At 41.0% G+C, this 20,809-nt stretch overlaps 1 protein-coding gene across 8 annotated transcripts in view; it reads left to right on the top strand.

Annotated features, from left to right (window-relative positions):
• The window catches only part of usp19 (ubiquitin specific peptidase 19), a 28,028-nt gene extending 9,697 nt beyond the window's left edge, over positions 1 to 18,331 (top strand). For 2 of the 8 annotated variants that reach the window (XM_058642177.1, XM_058642184.1), the window contains 21 exons: positions 1 to 82; positions 1,451 to 1,601; positions 1,707 to 1,778; positions 3,668 to 3,783; positions 4,018 to 4,250; positions 4,421 to 4,613; positions 5,596 to 5,729; positions 5,857 to 6,021; positions 7,291 to 7,401; positions 7,482 to 7,592; positions 7,677 to 7,778; positions 8,333 to 8,473; positions 8,588 to 8,706; positions 8,789 to 8,932; positions 10,167 to 10,564; positions 10,650 to 10,760; positions 11,212 to 11,428; positions 11,566 to 11,718; positions 12,205 to 12,371; positions 12,496 to 12,671; positions 13,775 to 16,690. The exon at positions 1 to 82 is cut by the window's left edge and continues 312 nt beyond it. In XM_058642177.1, the coding sequence (XP_058498160.1) occupies positions 1 to 82; positions 1,451 to 1,601; positions 1,707 to 1,778; positions 3,668 to 3,783; positions 4,018 to 4,250; positions 4,421 to 4,613; positions 5,596 to 5,729; positions 5,857 to 6,021; positions 7,291 to 7,401; positions 7,482 to 7,592; positions 7,677 to 7,778; positions 8,333 to 8,473; positions 8,588 to 8,706; positions 8,789 to 8,932; positions 10,167 to 10,564; positions 10,650 to 10,760; positions 11,212 to 11,428; positions 11,566 to 11,718; positions 12,205 to 12,371; positions 12,496 to 12,671; positions 13,775 to 14,065 (3,387 nt within the window). In that variant the 3' untranslated portion in view covers positions 14,066 to 16,690. Of the gene's footprint in view, positions 83 to 1,450; positions 1,602 to 1,706; positions 1,779 to 3,667; positions 3,784 to 4,017; positions 4,251 to 4,420; positions 4,614 to 5,595; positions 5,730 to 5,856; positions 6,022 to 7,290; positions 7,402 to 7,481; positions 7,593 to 7,676; positions 7,779 to 8,332; positions 8,474 to 8,587; positions 8,707 to 8,788; positions 8,933 to 10,166; positions 10,565 to 10,649; positions 10,761 to 11,211; positions 11,429 to 11,565; positions 11,719 to 12,204; positions 12,372 to 12,495; positions 12,672 to 13,727; positions 16,691 to 16,765 lie in introns of those variants that run through there. The other 6 variants (XM_058642179.1, XM_058642180.1, XM_058642181.1 and 3 more) reach the window with 6 other exon arrangements.
• Positions 18,332 to 20,809: the final 2,478 nt, after the last annotated feature.

Raw genomic sequence — 20,809 nt, forward strand, 5'->3', positions numbered from 1 at the left:
GAGAGCCAGCAGGGCAGCAGTGACGGAGAGGAGAAGCGTGACCAGTTGAAGGAGGAGCCTTTGGAGATCAAGCAAGAGGAAGGTGTGTTGGTATAATCTTTGTGGTGTGTTTGTGAGTGTTAAATACCTTTCAGTTCAACAACTTGCTCAACAACAAAGAAAATGCTGATTTTTCTTTTGCTCCATACACAGTCTTTTTTTTCCTCCATCTGTTAAACTTGAACTGTTTAATGATAAAAAATTACATGAAAAGTTGCTGAACTTCAGTAGCCAGTTATTGAACCACTACTCGGGATTATTTGTTTGATATTAAACTCTGGATTTGTTAATGTGACGGTGGTGAAATTATATTAGGAAGAAACACAAATGAAATTTTTTTTTATCAATGATTGCACATTTTTGAAGCTGCTCCTCCTAAAGTCAAAACGCAAATTTCCCAGGGTCTTTGAATGCATCTTGTTCGCTTCGCTTCTTAGCTCACCACGCTCTGAAGTGCATTACTGCTACTCGCTCTCATGTACTTGAGTTTGGAATATTCATCCTTGGAGAATCCACTTTAGTGTTACATTTTTACAACTTTACAACATCTTTCAAGAAGATTTGTTGTGCTGATCCATCTATACTTGGTTAATCTGACAGGACTGCTGTATGTACGCATATTTGTCGTGCTTCTAGTAGATTATCAATTACTTGACTCATCAGAAACAGGAGATAAGTGGTAAAAAAAATAACATCTTTGTCCACAAAGCCGGAAAGAAATCGTGCCATTTTTGTGAAATGCACAAGCCTATAAACAAACACTTTCACCCTTTTTAATTATGTATTTGGTCTCTAATGTTAATTTATACTCTTCTTGATAGGTTCTGTAAACAACCTAGTAGCCTGTAGTTGTGTCGGTATATCACACAGTACATTATTTATTGAAATGTGAAAATGTGAACATTATTTTCTGCATGCATTTTCTGGCCAACAGTCATCATTCTTCTCTATGAATAACAAGGGGTCTAAATCTGAATGTTCATGCTGCAGACAGTGAGTCACTGCAACTTGCCACCACAGTAATGATGCTGATGCTGATGTGATGCTGTAAGATGGGTAAGGGTTACACACAAATCCATGTGTGATCCTGATCCATCTGTGCTTGGTTAATCTTGCAGTTTCAGTGTTGATGGTAAAAATAAATCCTTTAGAGAATAAGAAAGCCTTTATTGTCACCATGCCGGATATTGAAGGATAATTAGTGTGCTGTAGCTGCAATTAGAGCCAGAATACAAAAAAAACAACATAAAGCACAACAATAGAACAAGACACAGGCAACAAACAAACATAACATGAAGAAAACCCCTGCTAAAATAATTCAAAAGATTGTGAAAAAGTAGTTTATCACTGACTTTATTCATCAGAAACTGCAAGATAAGTGAAAAATGAGTTTGCTGATTCTTCTCTCCAGAGCCGATGGTCAACCTGCAGTTTGTGAAGAATGATTCGTACGAGAAGGGCACGGACCTGATGGTGGTTAACGTTTACATGAAGGGCATCTGCAGGGACACGGCCGGGGTCATCTTCAGGGAGCAGGACTTCACCCTTATCTTTCAGACGAGGTATAATTAAATGTGTTCCTATTAATGAATGAAACCTGCTTTTATGTCATTGGAAACAATCCCCCAGTGAATGATGGAAGTTTTTCTTTGTTTGTCCTCTTACAGTGACGCTAACTTTCTGCGGCTTCATTCAGGCTGTGGACCAAACACGGTCTTCAAGTGGCAAGTCAAACTCAGGTAAATGTTTGTGGAATTTATTAAGGCTGGGTCATTTTCAAGGGGGGCTCCCAGAAACACACGCTTATAGAAGTAAATCTGTGCTATCTGAGTTTGAATTAGAATTTCTAACACTGAATTTGTTTTTGCATTGAAATGAGACTTTGAATTTTAAAACCCATCAAATATCAAGCACTGGCATTCAGTCCAAAAATTCCGTGTCTCAAACAAATTCAGTGTCTCAAAAAGTTCAGTTTAATTTTTTTTTTTTACACTGAATGTATTTGCTTGAAATGTGATGGCTTTTAAAATTCACAGTTTGATTTCGAATCAAAAATAATTCAGTGTTAGAAATTGAAATTCAAACTGGGATTTTGAACAGATTTACTTCCATACACGCTTTTACACTGAGAAACAGTATAATGTTATACTGAGAAACACAGAGTCGTGTGGAGCTGAAAGACTTGATCACCACATGTGAACTCATGTGATAATGATTTGAACTGAAAGAACATTCACATACATTTACAGCTTTAATTTACCTGACCCCTTCTCGAGTTTCACTGCTGTGTAAGGTACTACTGTGACAATTTTAAATATTTCTTTTGGACACCTTATGGCTTAAAGGGAGTGCCACAGTAATTACATTACAAGTAAGTAATAACAGGCAGAGTTGTTCAACAGGTACTGTTGGTTTATTTTGAGGACTTGTTAACATAATTATCCTGAGAATTTGTTTAAGTTGTTTATTCTTATATTTTTATATTTACTGCTCATTTGTTCATCAGTGCCAATGCAGTAAAACATGTTTACACCTTTTCAATTATAATGTCTCTATTTGTTAAGTACTGTTTGTTTTATGTCACCTGCCCTTAGGACTATGGATGTAATTTAGCAATTTTGTTATTTCTGGAATATTTATATGATTCTTTTGCTGATCTGTTGATTAATGTGCACTTTCCTAATACTATAAACTTGATAATAACATCACAGGTCCTTGAAATCCTTGGAAGGTTTGTGAGAACCACCCTAAATAGACATAGGTCATTAAAATAGCTTGAATTATGTTAAATTAAGTTGATATTTAGATAAATGTCTGTGGTGAGTCTGCAAATCAATAAAAGTGGACGCCATGGGCAAAGCAGCTCTTACAAGCTGTGTCGGCACATTCTGTCCTTGATTTTGAGGGAATTGGTCCTGCAAAGTCCTTGAAAAGTCCTTGAATTTGATGTCAACCAAAGGTGTGGAGACCCTGTAACATACAACTCTCTGCAGCTGTAGCTAATGTCTGTATAGTATAATTCTGTGTTTCCATCATGGTACGGTACGGTTTGGAATGGTCTGACGTGGAATGCGACACAGCAGTCAACAAAGGAGGTCATCCAGTAGCTTTTTTTCTCCTGTTTGGTTTGTGGCTGTTTGCTCTCAACACGTCAAACTTGGTATGAGACGCCTGCGGTCATAGACGGAACACCGGTCGCAAGGGAATGATATTTTTCTGCCGCCCAATCAGCTGACCGTACAGTATCATGACCGTACCACACAATTTTCTTCTCTGGTACCCCAAGAGAAGGGTACCAAAAAGTGGAACAGTTGGGGCTGGTTATTTTGGGACAGACATGGACGAGAAAGCGCTAAAAAAAACGTACTGTACCAAACTGTTTCACTTGATGGAAACGTGGCTTACGGCCCATATATATGCAAGTTGACACTTAATGATGGTACTGCAACTGATGCATGACTATTTTTAGATGCTGCAGTATTTATTTCCCAAAACCATTTTTGTATAATCACCCTAAAACAAAGAGTCATTGTGTTCTCCCTTCCCCAGAGAGTGTCATTTATATCTCTCTACGTATAAAGTGGGAGTTTTTTTTTTTAATGTGACCTCTCTTCCCCTTGTGTTTCAGGAACCTGATCCAGCCTGAGCAGTGCAGCTATTCGTTCACCCCGTCCCGCCTGGACATCACCCTGAAGAAGAGACACAGCCAGCGCTGGGGGGCCCTGGAGGCTCCTGCCTCACAAGGTCTGCTGTTCTGTTGTGGAGTTACAGTTTTTACTGTGTGGAATAATGCAGACAAAATGTTTTTTGTTACAGGTCCATGGTAAATGATTGTATTTATATATGACCTGCCACCTAATTATAATCAAAGTCTGTGCTACGTGTGATAACAGGTTATCACATGTTAGGTTACTGTCCACCTCTCTCATCTTGACTTTTATATATTCTATACACAAGCTCCATTCTCCTTTGTTGAAGGTGCAGTGGGTGGTGCCAAGGTTGCTGTGCCCTCCAGCCCTGCCTGCATGGAGAAAAGCCAGCCAGGCAGCAGCCAGCACAGCCCCCCCACCAAGGAGGAGCCTCCGAGGGTCGGTGAGGAGAAACCCAAGGCCCCGAAGGCTTCGTCCAGGGTGGAGGACGGTGGTCTGGATTCTGTGGCTCCTCGCTCCGATCATGTTGCCATCACTAAGCCGGAACCCACGGTTACTTCAGTGAGTTAGGAGATAATCACAGAAACCAAATAAGACAATGATGATGAAGTAATAAATCAGTTAGTCACACACACTCTATAGTTTTTAATCACACAATTGCTGTTATTATCAGTTTCAGTTATGTCACTACACTGTAAACTCACTCCAGATGTGTTATTGTGTTTCCTCAGCCTAAGCCTACCTGCATGGTGCAGCCCATGACTCACGCTCCTCCTGCCAGCAATGAGCGGCATGAGGAAGAGGAGGAGAAGAAGGTGTGCCTGCCTGGTTTTACAGGACTGGTCAACCTGGGCAACACCTGCTTCATGAACAGTGTCATCCAAACCCTGTCCAACACCAGAGAACTCAGGGATTACTTCCATGGTAAATAGTCAAACTGGCTCCTTTTTGTCCCCAATCACAAACAAATTATAGACTCAAGGTTTAAAGTAAGAAGAAGGACGTCATAGATTTAGGAATTATAGAAGCTGCTATCAGACATGCACTGACCTGCCAGGTTCTCCAGAGATTATGCGTATGTGTGAACGCAAATGTCCACTGAATTGTGTTTGAGATTCTAGCCAGCTGCTTTATTACAATGTGTGGGTTAATGTCCAAACGCAGGAAATACTCTAGAGGATCCACAGCAAGTGAAGGAGAAAATGTCCTCTTCCACATTACTTCTGTTTTTATTTTTCTGTTTGTAGATTTTATATAAATGTTGATATCGTCGAAGCTCAGAAAGAAGCAGTTAGACTCTTAATTTCCCCTTCAGAGGAAAAAAGACAAGAAGTGGACACCATTGTGATTGACATCTGATGTTGTCCATTAGGTGTCTGGTTGTAGACGACATTCAAACATTAAATCATAACTAAGCTCCTCCATATCTCACTGACCTCCTCCACTCTTTCACACCTTCCCACATTCTCTGTTCCTCCTCAGCCTCCCTCCTCTCCATACCACCTGTCTGTCTGTCCACAATGGGACTAAGGTCACCCCCCCGCCCCCAAACAACTCTAGAACACACTCCTACAACACATCCGAACAATATCATTAACTGTCTTTAACTTTTTTAATATGTAAAGTGACCTTGAGTGTCAGAAAGGCACTAACAAATAAAACATGTATTATTAAATAGTGAATACACGTTCATGTTTATATAAATTCAGTGTAGACGACCTTTAGTAAAGGTAGGCTCAGATGCAAATGTCATGGACACTCCAATTCCACTATGTTTGTCTCCATAGTAAGTTAGATACAGTTGTGTATATATATCTATGTATAGATATATATATATAGTGTTGTTACTTGATGTCTTTCCCCATTATTTCACACCTTCATGGTTCTATTGTCTGTGCCCCTGCAGATCGAGCGTTTGAGGCGGAAATCAACTGCAGCAATCCGCTGGGAACAGGAGGCAGACTCGCCATCGGCTTTGCAGTGCTACTCAGGGCCCTTTGGAAGGGAACACACCATGCCTTCCAACCCTCAAAGCTCAAGGTACACAAAGAATGTTTTGGAATTTGATTGATTTTCTTTTCTTTAGTACCAAAAAACGTTTTTACATTCTCTTCCTCTCACAGATGGTCATTTCCTGTTTAATCTCTTTTTGTTTTTGACCCTGCAGGCAATTGTTGCCAGTAAAGCCAGTCAGTTTACAGGCTACGCCCAGCACGATGCCCAAGAGTTCATGGCCTTCCTGCTGGACGGGCTCCACGAAGACCTGAACCGGATTCAGAATAAACCGTACACGGAGACCGTCGACTCTGACGGACGGCTGGACGAGGTGAGTGTACGTATTTTCACACTGGTACTGGGCATGTCATGATGGCAACAAATGCATTATTGTTAAATGTTTTAATTATTCACACTTCATGGTTCTCAAACTGCTGTTACATTGAGAAATATTAAAAACACGTGCTGTACTGCGATATCTGTAAGGTTTACTTTGGAGAGAGCTGGACTATGGGCTGAAATATGTGCCACCAGAAACTGAATTTGACTCATTTATATTTGAATTTAAATTGCTAAACTTGAATTATTGCATTAAAAAACTAAATTTGAATCACATAATTTGAATTTGTATTGTTTAGTTTGAATCATTGCATTGGAAAAATTGTGTATGTTTTCATATTCAATTCTCACAATTCAACATTTAAAAAATGCAATTATTCAAGTTTAGCAATTTAAATTCAAATATAAATGAGTCAAATTCAGTTTCTGGTGGCACAGGTTTCAGCCCATTCTGGACATTTTATTGTGGGAAAATGGTGAGGAAGTGTCGGCTTCTGTGCTAGTTTGCTTTACAGTGTCAACAAACTCCAGTGGGGAGTGGCTATCGCCCTCCTCTTGATTTCTGAGTAATTACTAAAACAGTCTGTGGTGTATTACTTATATTTCTCTCCCCTCTGATCTGATCTGACCCACTCTCTCTTTCACACACACACACACACACACAAAGAGAAGAGAAAAAAGCAGAGGTGTTTTATGTTGTTTATGTATGTTTCTTCAGTAGGTTTTCTGTTATAAATCTTTTTTTGTCCAGACTGCTTCTTTAAAACTTAATTGGCACTGGTGAAGGAAAGGGCAGCAGCTGTGATTAAAACATGCTGACTCACAGTGTAGCATCAATCATGTGCCAGCACCCCATCCATGTACCACGATTACTTTTAACACTGCTAATTTGTAACTGGAGTTTTAACTGAGCTGACTCGTGCTCTGAGGCTATCACACGCTATCAACACAGACAGCTTGGGGCGGGAGTCTGGAGGAACACAACAACTCACTGATTACTTTTCTAAATGTTCTGATTTTATGGTAAACCAATTATTGAGATATCATTTGTCTTAGTCTTACATGGTGCATTTAATCAACCAATGAAAAAAGAATCAGAGGAATTCATATTTTATCTTGTGACACTGATTGTTGTTGTGACTAGTGATGTGTTTTTGTTACTTTACTTTTTTTGTTCTAGTGTCAGTAAATATTTATTTCCTCTGTTCTACTGTCCTTCCTTCAGTCGTGTCAAGGCTTTGCCTGTGTGTTTTGTCTGTTGTTGTAGGTGGTGGCAGAGGAAGCGTGGCAAAGGCACAAGATGAGGAACGACTCCTTCATAGTCGACCTCTTCCAAGGCCAGTTTAAATCCAAGCTTGTGTGCCCCACATGCTCCAAGGTAAAACTCAAAATATTTCCTCAGAAGGATGTTATTCGCCGCGTTTCAGTCTAACTCACCTCTGCCTGTGTCTTGTTAAGGTGTCCATCACCTTTGACCCCTTCCTGTACCTGCCAGTCCCTTTGCCCCAGAAACAAAAGGTGCTCTCAGTTTTCTACTTTGCTAAGGAGCCCCATAAAAAACCCATCAAGGTAACGTGGAATGACTTGTGATGCAACATATCTGTTGTGTGATTCAGCCCTCAAACAAACTTCTCTGTGTGTATCTGTTGATAGTTTTTGGTGAGCGTGAGCAAAGAGAACTCCAGCACTGCTGAAGTCCTCGAATCCATTTCACGGAGCGTCAGGGTGAAACCAGAGAATCTCAGACTTGCAGAGGTGAGATATTTAACATATTAAAGTGTGGACATACTATGAGACTGTGCTTACACCTGCTTAGATCTATTATATTTTAAGAATATGATTATCTTGCCACAGTCTTTTCTATACCTGTACCCAACTCCATAGAGAAAATCAGTGTTTTTAGCTTGTGAGGAAATAGGAGCTGCTGCTGGTCTACTGATGCATCATTTGGTTAGTTTGTGTCCTTTGGACAAGTCCTGAGGAAGTATTTCAAACTTTAAAGTCACAAAATAACACATTTAAGCTCAATGATGGAGGCTGCAGTGGATCAACAACTCCTGTGGGTCTTGATGTAAAATGGCAGATTTTCACTCTGGAGTTTGGTGTGGAAACATGAGCGGTTACCATTCAGCACTGGCAAGATAAACATATTCACATTCTCACTGTTTTCAGTGAGAGCTGCCATCTGTGTCTCAAGCTGTTCCGGGGGCGTCATTACTGCAGTCTAGTGCTGACCATGAAAAACCTAAACTCTCTCTGAAGATTTGTCCACTCAGATTATATTGAAAATGTGTGTTTGCTCCTCTCAGGTCGGGAAGAACCGTTTCCAGCGCATGTTCCTCGCGTCCGATTCCCTGGACACGGTGTCCTCTTCTGATATGCTGTTCTGCTTTGAGGTGCTATCTAAAGACCTGGCCAAAGAGAGAGTGGTGTTGCTTCGAGTGCAACAGGTAATAAAAAAGAAGAAGTATGAACAGTTCTACAGCATGTTAGAATGCATCAGTACTTGTTGATAATCATGAGGTTTGAAAGCATTTTCCACTTGTCTCCATTTGTCCTTTCAGAAACTGCAGGTCCCTAATATCCCCATCTCAAAGTGCGCCGCCTGCATGAAGCCTCCGGTGTCGGACGAAGACAAGCTGAAGCGATGCACTCGCTGCTATCGCGTTGGCTACTGTAATCAGTGAGTACACGTCGGTAATGTCTCTCAACACAAGTCATTTGGTGTTCAAACTAGATCTATGTTAACTTCTCCTCTTCTTCAGAGCTTGTCAGAGGACACACTGGCCCAATCACAAGGCTTTGTGTCGACCCAACATGGAGAATGTGGGCCTGCCCTTCCTGGTCAGTGTGCCAGAGTCTCGACTCTCCTATACCCGCCTCACTCAGCTGCTCGAGGGTTACTCCAGGTACACACCTTTTACTGAAGCTTGATAAGATATTTGCTGTTAACTCATGTTTATATAAGCCCTATTCAGTCTTTCTAGTCGTGTAAGTCGCTTAAAAAGATGGTAATAATTGGATTTACCCGTGTTTCCTTCATGTATTTGCACGAAGATTAAATACAGGTCTTGTTTGCTTTGTTAAAATCACTTTAGGAACTGATCTGTCACTCAATTTTAATCTCTCAGACTCAAAGCAAATACACTGTTAAACAAACATTCCCACATCACCAGCCAGGATCACTTTGTGGCTCAAGTTTTCTCACATCGCAGTTCTACAGATATACGAAATAACTTGGTCTGACCACAGTTAAATTCCGACCTGTTCAGTTATTGTTGTTCATAAAAGGCCCTCATAATCAATATGGTTTATTATTACAGAGGGCAGCAACAATGCTTATTAATTGATTACTAAATGATTTTGTCAGCTATTTTGATAATCAATTTGATTGATTTTTTTTAAAGAATTAAAATAAGTTCCGTGATTAGTTTGCATGTCGTCTCCACTACAACATAAACATGGCCCAATGACAAAGCAGATACTGTTAAGCAAAGTAAATGAATACTGCTGCTGCCTGCAATCATCAATAAAACAGTATTCAGTTATATTTTGTTTCTTTAATACCTTCATAAATATTCTAAATGCTAATTTTAAGCTTGTCATAATAATTAAGATGCTGCAAACTGTTTTACATACAGAGTTTACTAATGCAAGCAGAATGTTTTCCAAAAATTGGGGATAATCTGATAAATGTTAATTCATTAGATGCATAATTAGAGGAGAGGCTTCAGGATGCATTCAAGAAACCTTGTAAATTATATCACTTCTCCAAACACACATGCAGTCCACTACACACCACAAATTAGGTTTACAACATCTCTTTATAGATGCAATTTTCAAAGGAAAAAAAGGATTAACTGAATATTCTCTTGTTCATATTCACTTGAGTAGAAGCATCTGAAGTATTTTAAGGGCTGCACACAGGAAAAGGAGATCAGGGGAATCTGCTTGTCTTTTTTCCCCATACAAAACTGAAGTTTTGGGAGCACTGAAACACTGTTTCAGTAAACAGGTGGATGAAGCCATTTCTCAGACAATATCTTTTATGTAAAAGTTTTTGAGAACAAAAAAAGAATAGATTGTATTGGGAAAGTTCACAGTCCTAAATCAGTGATGTCACACCTTTCTTTCTCTGCACAGGTTCTCTGTCAACGTGTTCCAACCTCCTTTCCAGTCAGGCAGAACGTCCCCAGAAACATCTCAGTGCCGGTTAGACCTTCCACCAGTGCCATCGGGTTTACCTGACGGCGTTGGGAATGGGGACGGGGCCACAGGTGGAAGCACTGGTCCTGTGACGGGTGCTGGTGATGTTGGGCCGGACAGCCAGTCTGTGTCGCCTGAGTCGCAGGCAGAGTACAGCCAGGCCCCGGCCTCTCACTCTGTGGAGGCAGATTCCATCTCCTCCTCCCAGACTTCCCTCTCCACCATGCACACGACAGATTCAGGATTCTCTGAGCCGGCCTCCACAGCGTCCTGCTGCTCTGTGGACCCTCATGCTGAAAAAGAGACATCCTGTGAGAAGGCAGTGCGGCCGGAAGGTGATGACAACAACAAATTGCTTCTTTAGTGTGTTTTTGTGTGCCTTAACTCTAAATCCCAAACTCTAAAACACTTTCTTTGCAGCTGCGGTCACTGGATATCAACATCCGAGTGAGTCAGCATCAGGTCACGCCAGTCAGTTCTACATCTATCTTCTGGACTCCAGCAACAAGGAACAGAGGCTGGATGAGAAAGGTACAACCACAATTCTCTTCAGTTATATCATATCATATGATATCGTATATGACATCATATATCAGTGGTTTCTTAGGTATTATGTCTTCATATTTGGTGAATCTCTGTTGACAGAGATGTTTACATGAACATTCCCTCGTTCCATCTGGTCTGTCCCCAACACCAGCTCTCCCTCTCTGTGTCTACCAACAGCCTGGCTCTCTGCCCGCAGTGAATAGATTTAGACACAGCTCAGTCATGCAGGAGAACTGGCGATTTCTTCCTCAGAAAGTAGCTCCCTGGCTACTTTCTGAGGAAGAAAAGTAGCTATTAAAAGGCCATTAAAAGTTTTTCAGATGATGTCACCAGGGCATCTGAAAAGTCACTAAATGTAGCGGGAAAATTTCCACGGGCTTTAATCCCATATTTAATCCCTCATTTTTCCTTCCCAACCCCACCCTCACTTCTGTAGAGGACTTCCTCACAGACCTTTCTGAAGACATGACCCTGGAGCTGGTGTGGAAGAACAACGAGCGTCTGAAGGAGTATGTCCTGGTGAGCTCCAAGGAGCTGGAGTATGAAGAGGACCCTGGTTCTCTGAGTGAGACGGCAAGAGCAGGACACTTCACCCTGGAACAGTGTCTCAACCTCTTCACCAAACCGGAGGTGTTGGCACCAGAGGAGGCATGGTACGGATCTTAATTTCCCCCTTAGATCATCTCAAGATGATACATCTATTCCATAATTATCTGCCTGGTTTCTCTGCTGTTTCTCACTGTCCGTGTGTTTTTTGGTATATTATAAACTCTTAAAAATTGTATTTAAGGTACTGTCCAAAGTGCCAGCAGCACCGCGAGGCCTCCAAGCAGCTGCTGCTGTGGCGTCTGCCCAACGTTCTGATCATCCAGCTCAAACGCTTCTCCTTCAGGAGCTTCATCTGGAGGGATAAGATCAACGACATGGTTGACTTTCCAGTCAGGTAATCGCACTCTAAAACTCCAACTATATCCATGATTTTCTGTACTAAACCCTTTAAGTTAACCAAAACATTTGACTCGGTTCGCGCACACCACCATTTTGGCAGGAAACCAGTGCCAGTTTCAAGCTGTAAGAGTTCACTGTGCACTTTAAATCCTCTTAAAAATCGAGCAATATGTCGCAGAACCTGACAGACTGAATATATATATATTACCCTTAGACTGCCCCTGGTGCTTTTCACAAGTATAGAAAGGGCTTGACGACATTATTCCAGACCTGCAATATTACCTTGTGATAAACTGATGCTGAAATAATTGACATCCACATTTGCAGCTTTCTGGTTGGGAGCTAAAGGGAAACAACTTAAAAAAAGTGTCAAAGGGAATAGGTTTTATAAATTTCTCGTTGCCTTGAATCTGAGTGTTGCATACCAGGAAGGAGATCTGTTATCATGCAGTACTTTGATCACTGTGTTCACTTATTGCAGGAATCTGGATCTGAGTAAGTTCTGTATCGGCCAGAAGGATGAGATGCAACAACCTCCCATCTACGACTTGTACGGCGTCATCAACCACTATGGAGGAATGATCGGAGGCCATTACACGGCCTACGCTCGCTTGCCGAGCGACAAGAACAGCCAGCGCAGTGATGTTGGTGAGTGTGCGGCGAACAAACTTCATCCCCTTATTCCTCCTCATTCTTTATTTGTTCTTTTCTGCCACCCTGTTCCTAACCTCAACCTTCTCCTTCTCCTCCTCTTCCTCCTTTTTTCCCACAGGCTGGCGTCTGTTTGACGACAGCACCGTGACCATGGTGGAGGAGAGTCAGGTGGTGACGCGCTACGCTTACGTCCTCTTTTACCGGCGACGCAACTCCCCCGTAGAAAGACCGCCTCGCTTCCTAAGGCCCATGGGAGCCGAGTCACCCACTGCCGCAGGAGCTACTGCCAGCCAGGTGAGGGCGACACAGACGCAAGAGACGCTAATGAAACGCAGCAGCAGAGGTTTAGTGAAGTCGATATAGGTGCATTTTCTCGATTTTACACATGATTGGAGCAACATTTAACGGTTTAATGTTGTTGTTAAGGGATATGGTGTCGTCAAGAACTAAAGTACATTTGATACTTTAAACTAAAGTTGTGGCCAGTGGCATCGTAATTTGGTCAATATTTTCATAATAACACTATAAAATAACAAATCAAGTGATCTGAGAGAGAAAGACACTTATGCACCTCCTCTAGACTCCTCTAGAGAATTTGGCCCTCAGAAAGAAAGCAGCTACTCTCCCTTTGGTGGAAATATTGCTTTTCCAACTTTGCAAACTGCCTATGCTGCAAAGCCACCTAAAATAATGGAAAAAAGTCAAATAAATGTGTCAATAAGTCCCATCTGCTCCCAGAGTTTCTGGATGTTTCGAGGGTTGACTAGAGTTTGTGTGTGTGTGTGTGAGAGAGAGAAGTAGCAGCAGTTGTGTGTGTTTACACCGTTTACACATGTCCACACTATACTTCTGTTTAATGTGTTTAATTTTAAAATCGGGATTTTCATGAATGAAAACAACACTTTTCATAGAACTGGAGAACAAATTGTCCTTTACATCACAGCTGTTCGTTTTAATTGTTCTTGACAGGAACGCCCACTGTGAAATGCTTACGGGGATAGTTCAGGTATGTTGTATGAGGGTTGAATGAGGTTAGACACAGACACCGGCTCAGAACCTCATCTTATAGGTTGTTGCGTTCGACCTCATGATGCTTTTTAGTCGTCGTCAAGTATTGTGTTAAAGTCATCAGTCAACACTGAAGCATTGACTTGGACACACCGTTATCAGAGCACAGCTGAGGTTTAATGTACTTTCATTTAATTGTATATGACGGGAATGATGTCAATGACTTCAGACAGTGGTGATTTTGTGTGTAAGAAAACATGTGATTGATTGGAAACTGAGAGATACTGTAGATCAGTGATCGTTTGTAATAATGCTAATAGTAATAATCGTAGCATGTGTAAGGCCACGCCCTTTTCCCAGAAGCTGACACCGGTTTCCGCCAATCGCAGGCCTCTCTGATATGGCAGGAACTGGAGGAGGAAGAGGAGGGGCTTGTCGAAGGCCCCCGCGGACTGTTCCGCTCGTCGCTGTGGAGGCGGCAAACTCGGATGAACCGAGGCAACGGAGACGAAGATGAAGAAAAAGAAGAGAGGGCTGAAGGCTCGGTGCCACGGCGCCGGCGGCAGCGGATGTCGGAATATCCCGACGACGACTGCGTGCGATACTTTGTCGTGGGCACGCTGGCTGCCGTGTTTGCTCTGCTGGTCAACCTGCTCTACCCGCTTCTTTACAAAAGCTGAGCAGCAGCTGCAAACCTGGTCAGAAACATGAATGTGAGGTTAGAGGTTTGAGACTTCGCCTCTCTGTCCTGTCCTGCAACATACCTCAACCTTGTTTTAAAAAAAAGCTTTTGGTACTGCTTCACACTTAGGGCTTGTTTTGAGTGTTAAAGCGATAGTTCAGGTGTCGCTGTGTAAGAAACGTAGTCAGAGCTGAGTGTGTTTGTGTTCTCCCAACTGGGAACTAGTGTTGGACACTCACTGAAAACATGGCTGCCAGTGAGGAAGAAAAAACTATTTAGCCTCATAAAATCCACACAGTTCAATCTGCAACATCTCAAAATACATGTGCCACATTATTTCACTGTTATCTACACGGTTAACTGAAGTGTGTATCCCTTTGTTATCCGCCGACTCCCCAGTACCAAAGCCCATAGAGAAAATCAAGTCCATGGCCTCATCTCAAGCAAGTTTATGTCACGGTGCACAAACGTTGATCCACTTCTTCCTCTATCATTGGATTCAAATGTGTGATTTAATGAATTCTGTGTTTTGAAATCCTTGGTTCTGATTAACATAAACGACAGAAACTTGCCAAATGTGGTTTCACTAGACCAGCAGCCTCTGTGTCACGTCAGCTAAAAATGCTGATTTTCTCTATGGACTTTGGTGTGGACGAGTAAGCAGTGAACAAACTTATTTCCACTCCTAAAAACAAATCACATTTTTAGTCAAAAACCTGAACTATCACTTTAAATCTGCAACACAGCTCAACAGTTTAAAAAGCATTAGCACCATTTCACACAGATGTCACTGAGGACCTGTGATAGCACAGAAAACCTGGTTTTGTTAAAAAACACGTCCTGTAGTTGATCTGTGTCTCATGAAGACTTGAATCCTTCTTCACTGAAGGACCATGAAAACTGTGAGATGTGCTTAGAGAGCTCATGACGATGTTGCTACATCTGTATTTTTGTTTGGGTTGAATAAGCTCTATAGATGTACAGTAATATGTGAAAGATTTATAAGCTGAGAATTCCAGGAAAGTCTTCTGTCTCTTACCAGTGACACGTGAAACCACTGTCAAAGGCCTTTTAGTCCACTTTTTATTGCACTACACTTTTAAAAGTATCAAATGTACGAGACGCTCAGCGGCTGCAGTTAATCCTGGACTGAACTGAAGCTTCTGATTTTCTCCTGATGTGGATTATGCATTGTTTTCTTCTTTATGTCTTATCTTATGCTTTTAAGTGGCCTATTTCAACAATATGTACTGTTTTTGATTTGTCAAATGTTGCATATTGTTTGTTACTATTATTATTATTGTTGAGGAAACTGTCACAATCTGTTCTTCATCTCTGTTTCAACCAAGTAACATGAATTTCCGTCCACTAATGCAACCTATAACTATGATTAGTATTCTTTTGAGTGGGAATCTCGTAAACCCAGGGATGCAGGATATTGTCGGCACACTATCGGCCAATAATTGGTTGTTAAATAATATTATCGGGTTATTGGAGACATGCCCAATTTTGATGTTAATTTCACTCCAGAGGAGACAAAATGACCTCTGCAGCTGGACACACACACTGTGTCCTTCGTCGTCTATTTGACTGCTTGTCCTAATGTCTTTACTCTTTCTTAAATCCAATAATTCTTTGTTTTGTTTAGTATTGAGTTCTCAGGAAAAACTCCCTGTGTGTAAGACGGTGCAGAGTCACCTGGATTTGCCTTAAGTGCTCGCCGTCGTCTCACGTCAGACGTTATGCAATGGACTGAGGTCCAGTCCAGTCTGTATATTATGAGACTGTAGCATGTGCTCGACATGTTTCACACGACTGTGGAAATGAACTTGAATGTGTGAGAGTGTGAAATCTGGTAATCACCTGATTGTAAAACGGCAGTGAATTCACATCCTTAGCAAAGAATTACAACATCGAAATTAGGGCTGTGGCAGTTCATCACTTATTTATCAATAACTGAACTAATCGGCAGCTATTGTGACCTAATTGTTGTCGTTTTAAAGCTTCTGGAATGTGAATATTCTCTGAATTCAGTCGTCTATGTCAAAGAAACTTGACCAAGTACCAAATTCCACAGAGAAATTCAGCAATTTTATGTCACAGCACAGAAAAGTTGTGGATCCATTAATTCCTGTCACTGAGTTAAAATGTTTGATTTTATGAATTCTGTATTTGAAATCCTTGTTTTGTGAATTACATGTGCGACACATATTTACCAAACATGGCAGCAGTAGAGCAGCAGCCTGTGTGTGCGCAGCTGAAGTCTGAGCGAGCCGTCACTCAGACTTCAGCTCTGCTACACTACAACACAACTTAGCTGAAACCATTTAATGGCCCAGAATGAACTTATTTGTTAATTGGAGAAAATAATCGACTGATAAATCAATAATTTGCTGCAGCTCTAATCTGAATGTTGATGTTTTACTTTGTTTGATTATAGGATAAAACCATAATGTTGTATGTTGAAAGAATAACCTTGTATTTTTATGGAAATAATCTAAAATGTCTATAATATAGTTATTATGATGATTATGTAATCGTAGTTTCCTGCAATAATGTATCTAAGATACCTCCATCCAAATGCTGCTTTGTAGAACATTAAAACCATTGTTTTGAAAATAAATGTTGTCTTTCATGTTCCACACACAGTCACACGGTGATGAGCATGATTTGTGGTTAACACTGGTTTATTTTACAGGCCTCTGCTCAGTCACTGTTCGGGACGGACCTGGATCCTGAAGGACCACCCACTCTGACCCCGGAGGTGCAGCCCGATCTCTTCGCCCACTCCGCAGAGTGCACGGCGCCATCCTACAGCAACATGGAGGAGGTGGACTAGTGATGAAGAGGAACAGGGTGATGGTCCCGAAACACCACACACACCCACCCTTCTTCTCCACTGGCGTCTGAAAGTGACAGACGATGTGGACGTGATCTTCTGGAGGACTGGACAGCAGTCATGACTGACTTACAGATGCACATGTAGACCTGTACTCAACTTAGACACACATCAACCATATAATCACATCTAAGGGATATCTAAGGGTTTTGTTTTTTAAGTGAGTTGGTATGAGGTTCGGGGATGCACGCTGCCATGAAGAACGCAAGGATTTTATCCACGTGTTGCTAGTTTTTGCCTGGAAACGGACGTTTGTGAACCGCTCGTTCTCCCACACCAAACTCTGTAGAGAAAATCAGTGTTTTTAGCTCATGTTTATTAAATGCAGCAGCAGTGGGTCGACCACTCCTGTGGGCCATGATGTAAAATTGCTGATTTTCTCTATGGAGTTTGGTGTAGCAGAGAACATGGTTCACAAATTCCAAGTTTCCACTTGAAAAATGTTGGTCCAATGGCAAAAAGAAGATATTGTAGAGTGTCTGTTTCTCAACAAGGGTCTCAAGAACCTCAAGAACCTCATACAGCTGCCATTAAAAACAATGACACTGAACTGCAACTTTAATATAGTAAACCCATTGATAAGGACTTAACCAGCTGTATATGTAGATATATCCATTGAGTGCATATAGTCCCACACACACACACACACACAGACAGAAGCTAACACACATCTCTAATCTCAGAGCTCCCGTTCGCTGCTGTTCAAGGACTCAACCCTATCTGATAAGAGTTGAGTGGAGCCCCCTGCAGGTCTCCACGCACCAATGCACCTTATGGTCTAATGGTTTTGAGCTATAACGTCCCTTCAATCTTTGTACCACACCTTTAACGTGGTAGATTTCCGGGGTCAGTTTGGTTTGACGAGCTCGTGTGAAGGTTGTTGTAACGTGTGTACGTACATTTTTTTTGTTTTGTTTTTCTCGGGTTTGTGGCAAGGTATCGATATTTTGGAAGTAGAATTATTTGCAACTGTAAAGATACTGTGTGTGAAATGGGAGGCGACTTGCTACGTTATTTTTTTATTTTTAGGGGCACACTATGTATTACTTTTTTGTAAACTTGATTTGGCTTCTGTTGCTTTTTTGTTTTTTTTTGGTACTTTGATTATTTTCGATCCTGTGGATGCATTTTGTTAAAGGCTTCAGTATGAACTGAAATGCGCATGACTGCATGTTAATTTTTTTTAAGACTGTAACTCGTCACTAAATCTCTTTATTTCTGTTTTTGGCGCGACACGTCCCCATCTCGTCTCCGTCCCTCTTCTCCTTTGTAACGGATGGCATATAAAGTGGAGGTCATTAAGAATGCTGCTGTGGATACATATGAATGGTTAATATAAATAAAAACAATTTTGAGTATTGCCAATATCTGTCAATTTATTTCTGTTTCTCAGCGTTGCTGCTGGACGTAGAACCAGGGCCGTTTCTAGCCTTGTTGGGGCCCCCGAGTTTCTCTAGGATGGAGAGATTCCGAACCCTTCAGATTATCCACAAAGGCAACAATCCTGAATACGTCCATAAATAAACGGATATTGAGTGTTTGTATTCTACATTTTGGAAGTAAGACTACAACAGACGTAGCAACACAAAACTATAATAAAACTCGTACAAATTGTCGTGTTTTTTAATGTCGATATGACAAACGTGCTCAGACAAGTTCGCTAATTACGCAGGGTGCAAATTAAAAATGGCCAGCTTCCTGTTGAGATGAGGCCATGGTCATGATTTGATTGTGTTGTATCTCGATCCATAACATCTTCCCACCACATTTGAGGAATTTCGGTGAAGCTCAATTTTGCCTCTGTTTTCACCTTAAGGGGCTATGGAAGTAAATCTGTGCCATCTGATTTTTAATCAGACTTTGAATTGCTTGAAATTTGATGGATTTTAAAATTCAGACATTTAGTCCAAAAGTCCGATGTCTCAAATCCTAGAAAGAATTGTCTAGAAAGAATTCTGTCAAAAAATTAAACTTTTTTGATTGATTTTTTTTGAGAATTACACTGAATTTATTTCAACATTGCTTGAAATTTGATGGCTTTTAAAATTCAAAGTCTGATTTTGATTAAAAAATTTTTTTTTTACCCATGTTGAAATTCGAATTCAAACACAGATGGCACAGATTTACTTCCTGGACCTTGAGTGACACAGGTCCAGGACCTGGTCTGCAGCTAGACTGTCTCGGGGACCTGTGCCAATATCACATTTTCACCAAACCTGAGTTTTTATGCACATTAACGCCCTCAAAATGACCGCAAAGCCACAGATATAATAATAAAAATAACTAGTACCGCGAGTGGTTCAGAACGGGTTCGAGCTCGAACCGAGTAGCCAGAGTTTTTGTTTTCTCATAAAGTTATAATATTCAACTGATATTCATTTCATATTCGTGAATTATAAATTAAACAGTTAAAAACAACGGGATGTGTTAAATATTCAGTATTTTCCTTTGAAACCATTGATTTTTAACAGTCTGCGGTTAAAATGAAATTAAACAGTGAGAGAGTTGAACATTTTGGTTTTACTAACAAATAATCTACTGCTGAGCTTTAAAGCTTTTGTGTAAACTACCTGGATTAACCATTTTTAAACCAGAAGGTTTTTGTCTAATTAATCAGAGATTATGCAAAAATAAAATCTTAAATTCTGTTTGCAGGTCAACAACAGTCAACAGTGGCTCTTAACTGGGCTGAGGGCGCCCTCTGCTGTTAACTGTTGGTTTTGAAATGTGGTGTTTTTTGTTTTTTAAAGTCTGATTTTTCCAGGATTCACTCTGTATGTCGGTATCATGTCTTGTTCTTTTGACGATTGTTGTCCTGTGAGGACTTTCTGGCCCATGAGGGGCTTTGAGGATTGTTGTCCTGTGACCTGTTTGGGTTCCAAGCAAAGCTTTTCAATGCTAACATACGTTCATTTTCATTTTGTAACATTTGAAAATGTGTTTTCAAGCAATGCTTTGTTTGTTGTTGTGTTTTTGTTTGTGTCAATGTTGTAGACGTCTACTTTCGTCCCTGTCCTCTTTCCCCTCTTCCCTGAACCCATCTCCACCTCTCCAGTCGGTGGCCTCCCAGTCCATAAGAAGAACCTGCAGTGGTAAGTATATCAGACTCCTCCTTCTGACATAGGTGACTGATGTTTGCTGCTGCTGTTGTGTTTGTTTGTTTTTTTAATCTGTTCCAGAATTGAGACCCAACATGGTTTTGACCTTGAGGCGATGCTTCCAGACCAACTCCCCAAAACTCTTATACTCTTACGTGTTTATTGTATCGGTATGCACTATCCTCTACATCAGTGGTCCCCAACCTTTTTTTCTTGAAGCCCCCCTTACTTGTGTCCAGGACAAACCAGGGCCCCCCCGACTTGAACCCCTGTCCAGGGCACGCACACAAAAAAGAATAAAGTAAAAAGTTTAGGTTTTTGTTCCTGTTCTCACAGTGTATATAGATAAAAACTGTCCTGTGCTTCCGTTAAATCAAAACCATGGTATTGCCTTGTTTTATTCTTTTTTTGATCCCGATGAGTCTTTGGTACTTTTACGTTTCTCACTCAACAGGAACATAATCGTGAGGAAGGTGATAGTTTTTATTTGGATGATACTGACTTCTGATTATTCAGTAGAGGGTCTGATTGGGATAATATAATTATATTAACCTCACAAACTCCGAGCAGTCAAGTTTCTTCAGTTTCAGGTTTTCGGGTTTCTTCAGTTTCAGGTTTTCGGGTTTCTTCAGTTTCAGGTTTTTGGGTTACTTCAGTTTCTTGGGTTTCTTCAGTTTCAGGTTTTCAAGTTTCTTCGGTTTCAGGTTTTCGGTTTTCTTCAGTTTCAGGTTTTCGGTTTCTTCAG

This window comes from Solea solea, chromosome 11 (assembly GCF_958295425.1).
Source record: "Solea solea chromosome 11, fSolSol10.1, whole genome shotgun sequence".
NCBI lineage: Eukaryota > Metazoa > Chordata > Actinopteri > Pleuronectiformes > Soleidae > Solea > Solea solea.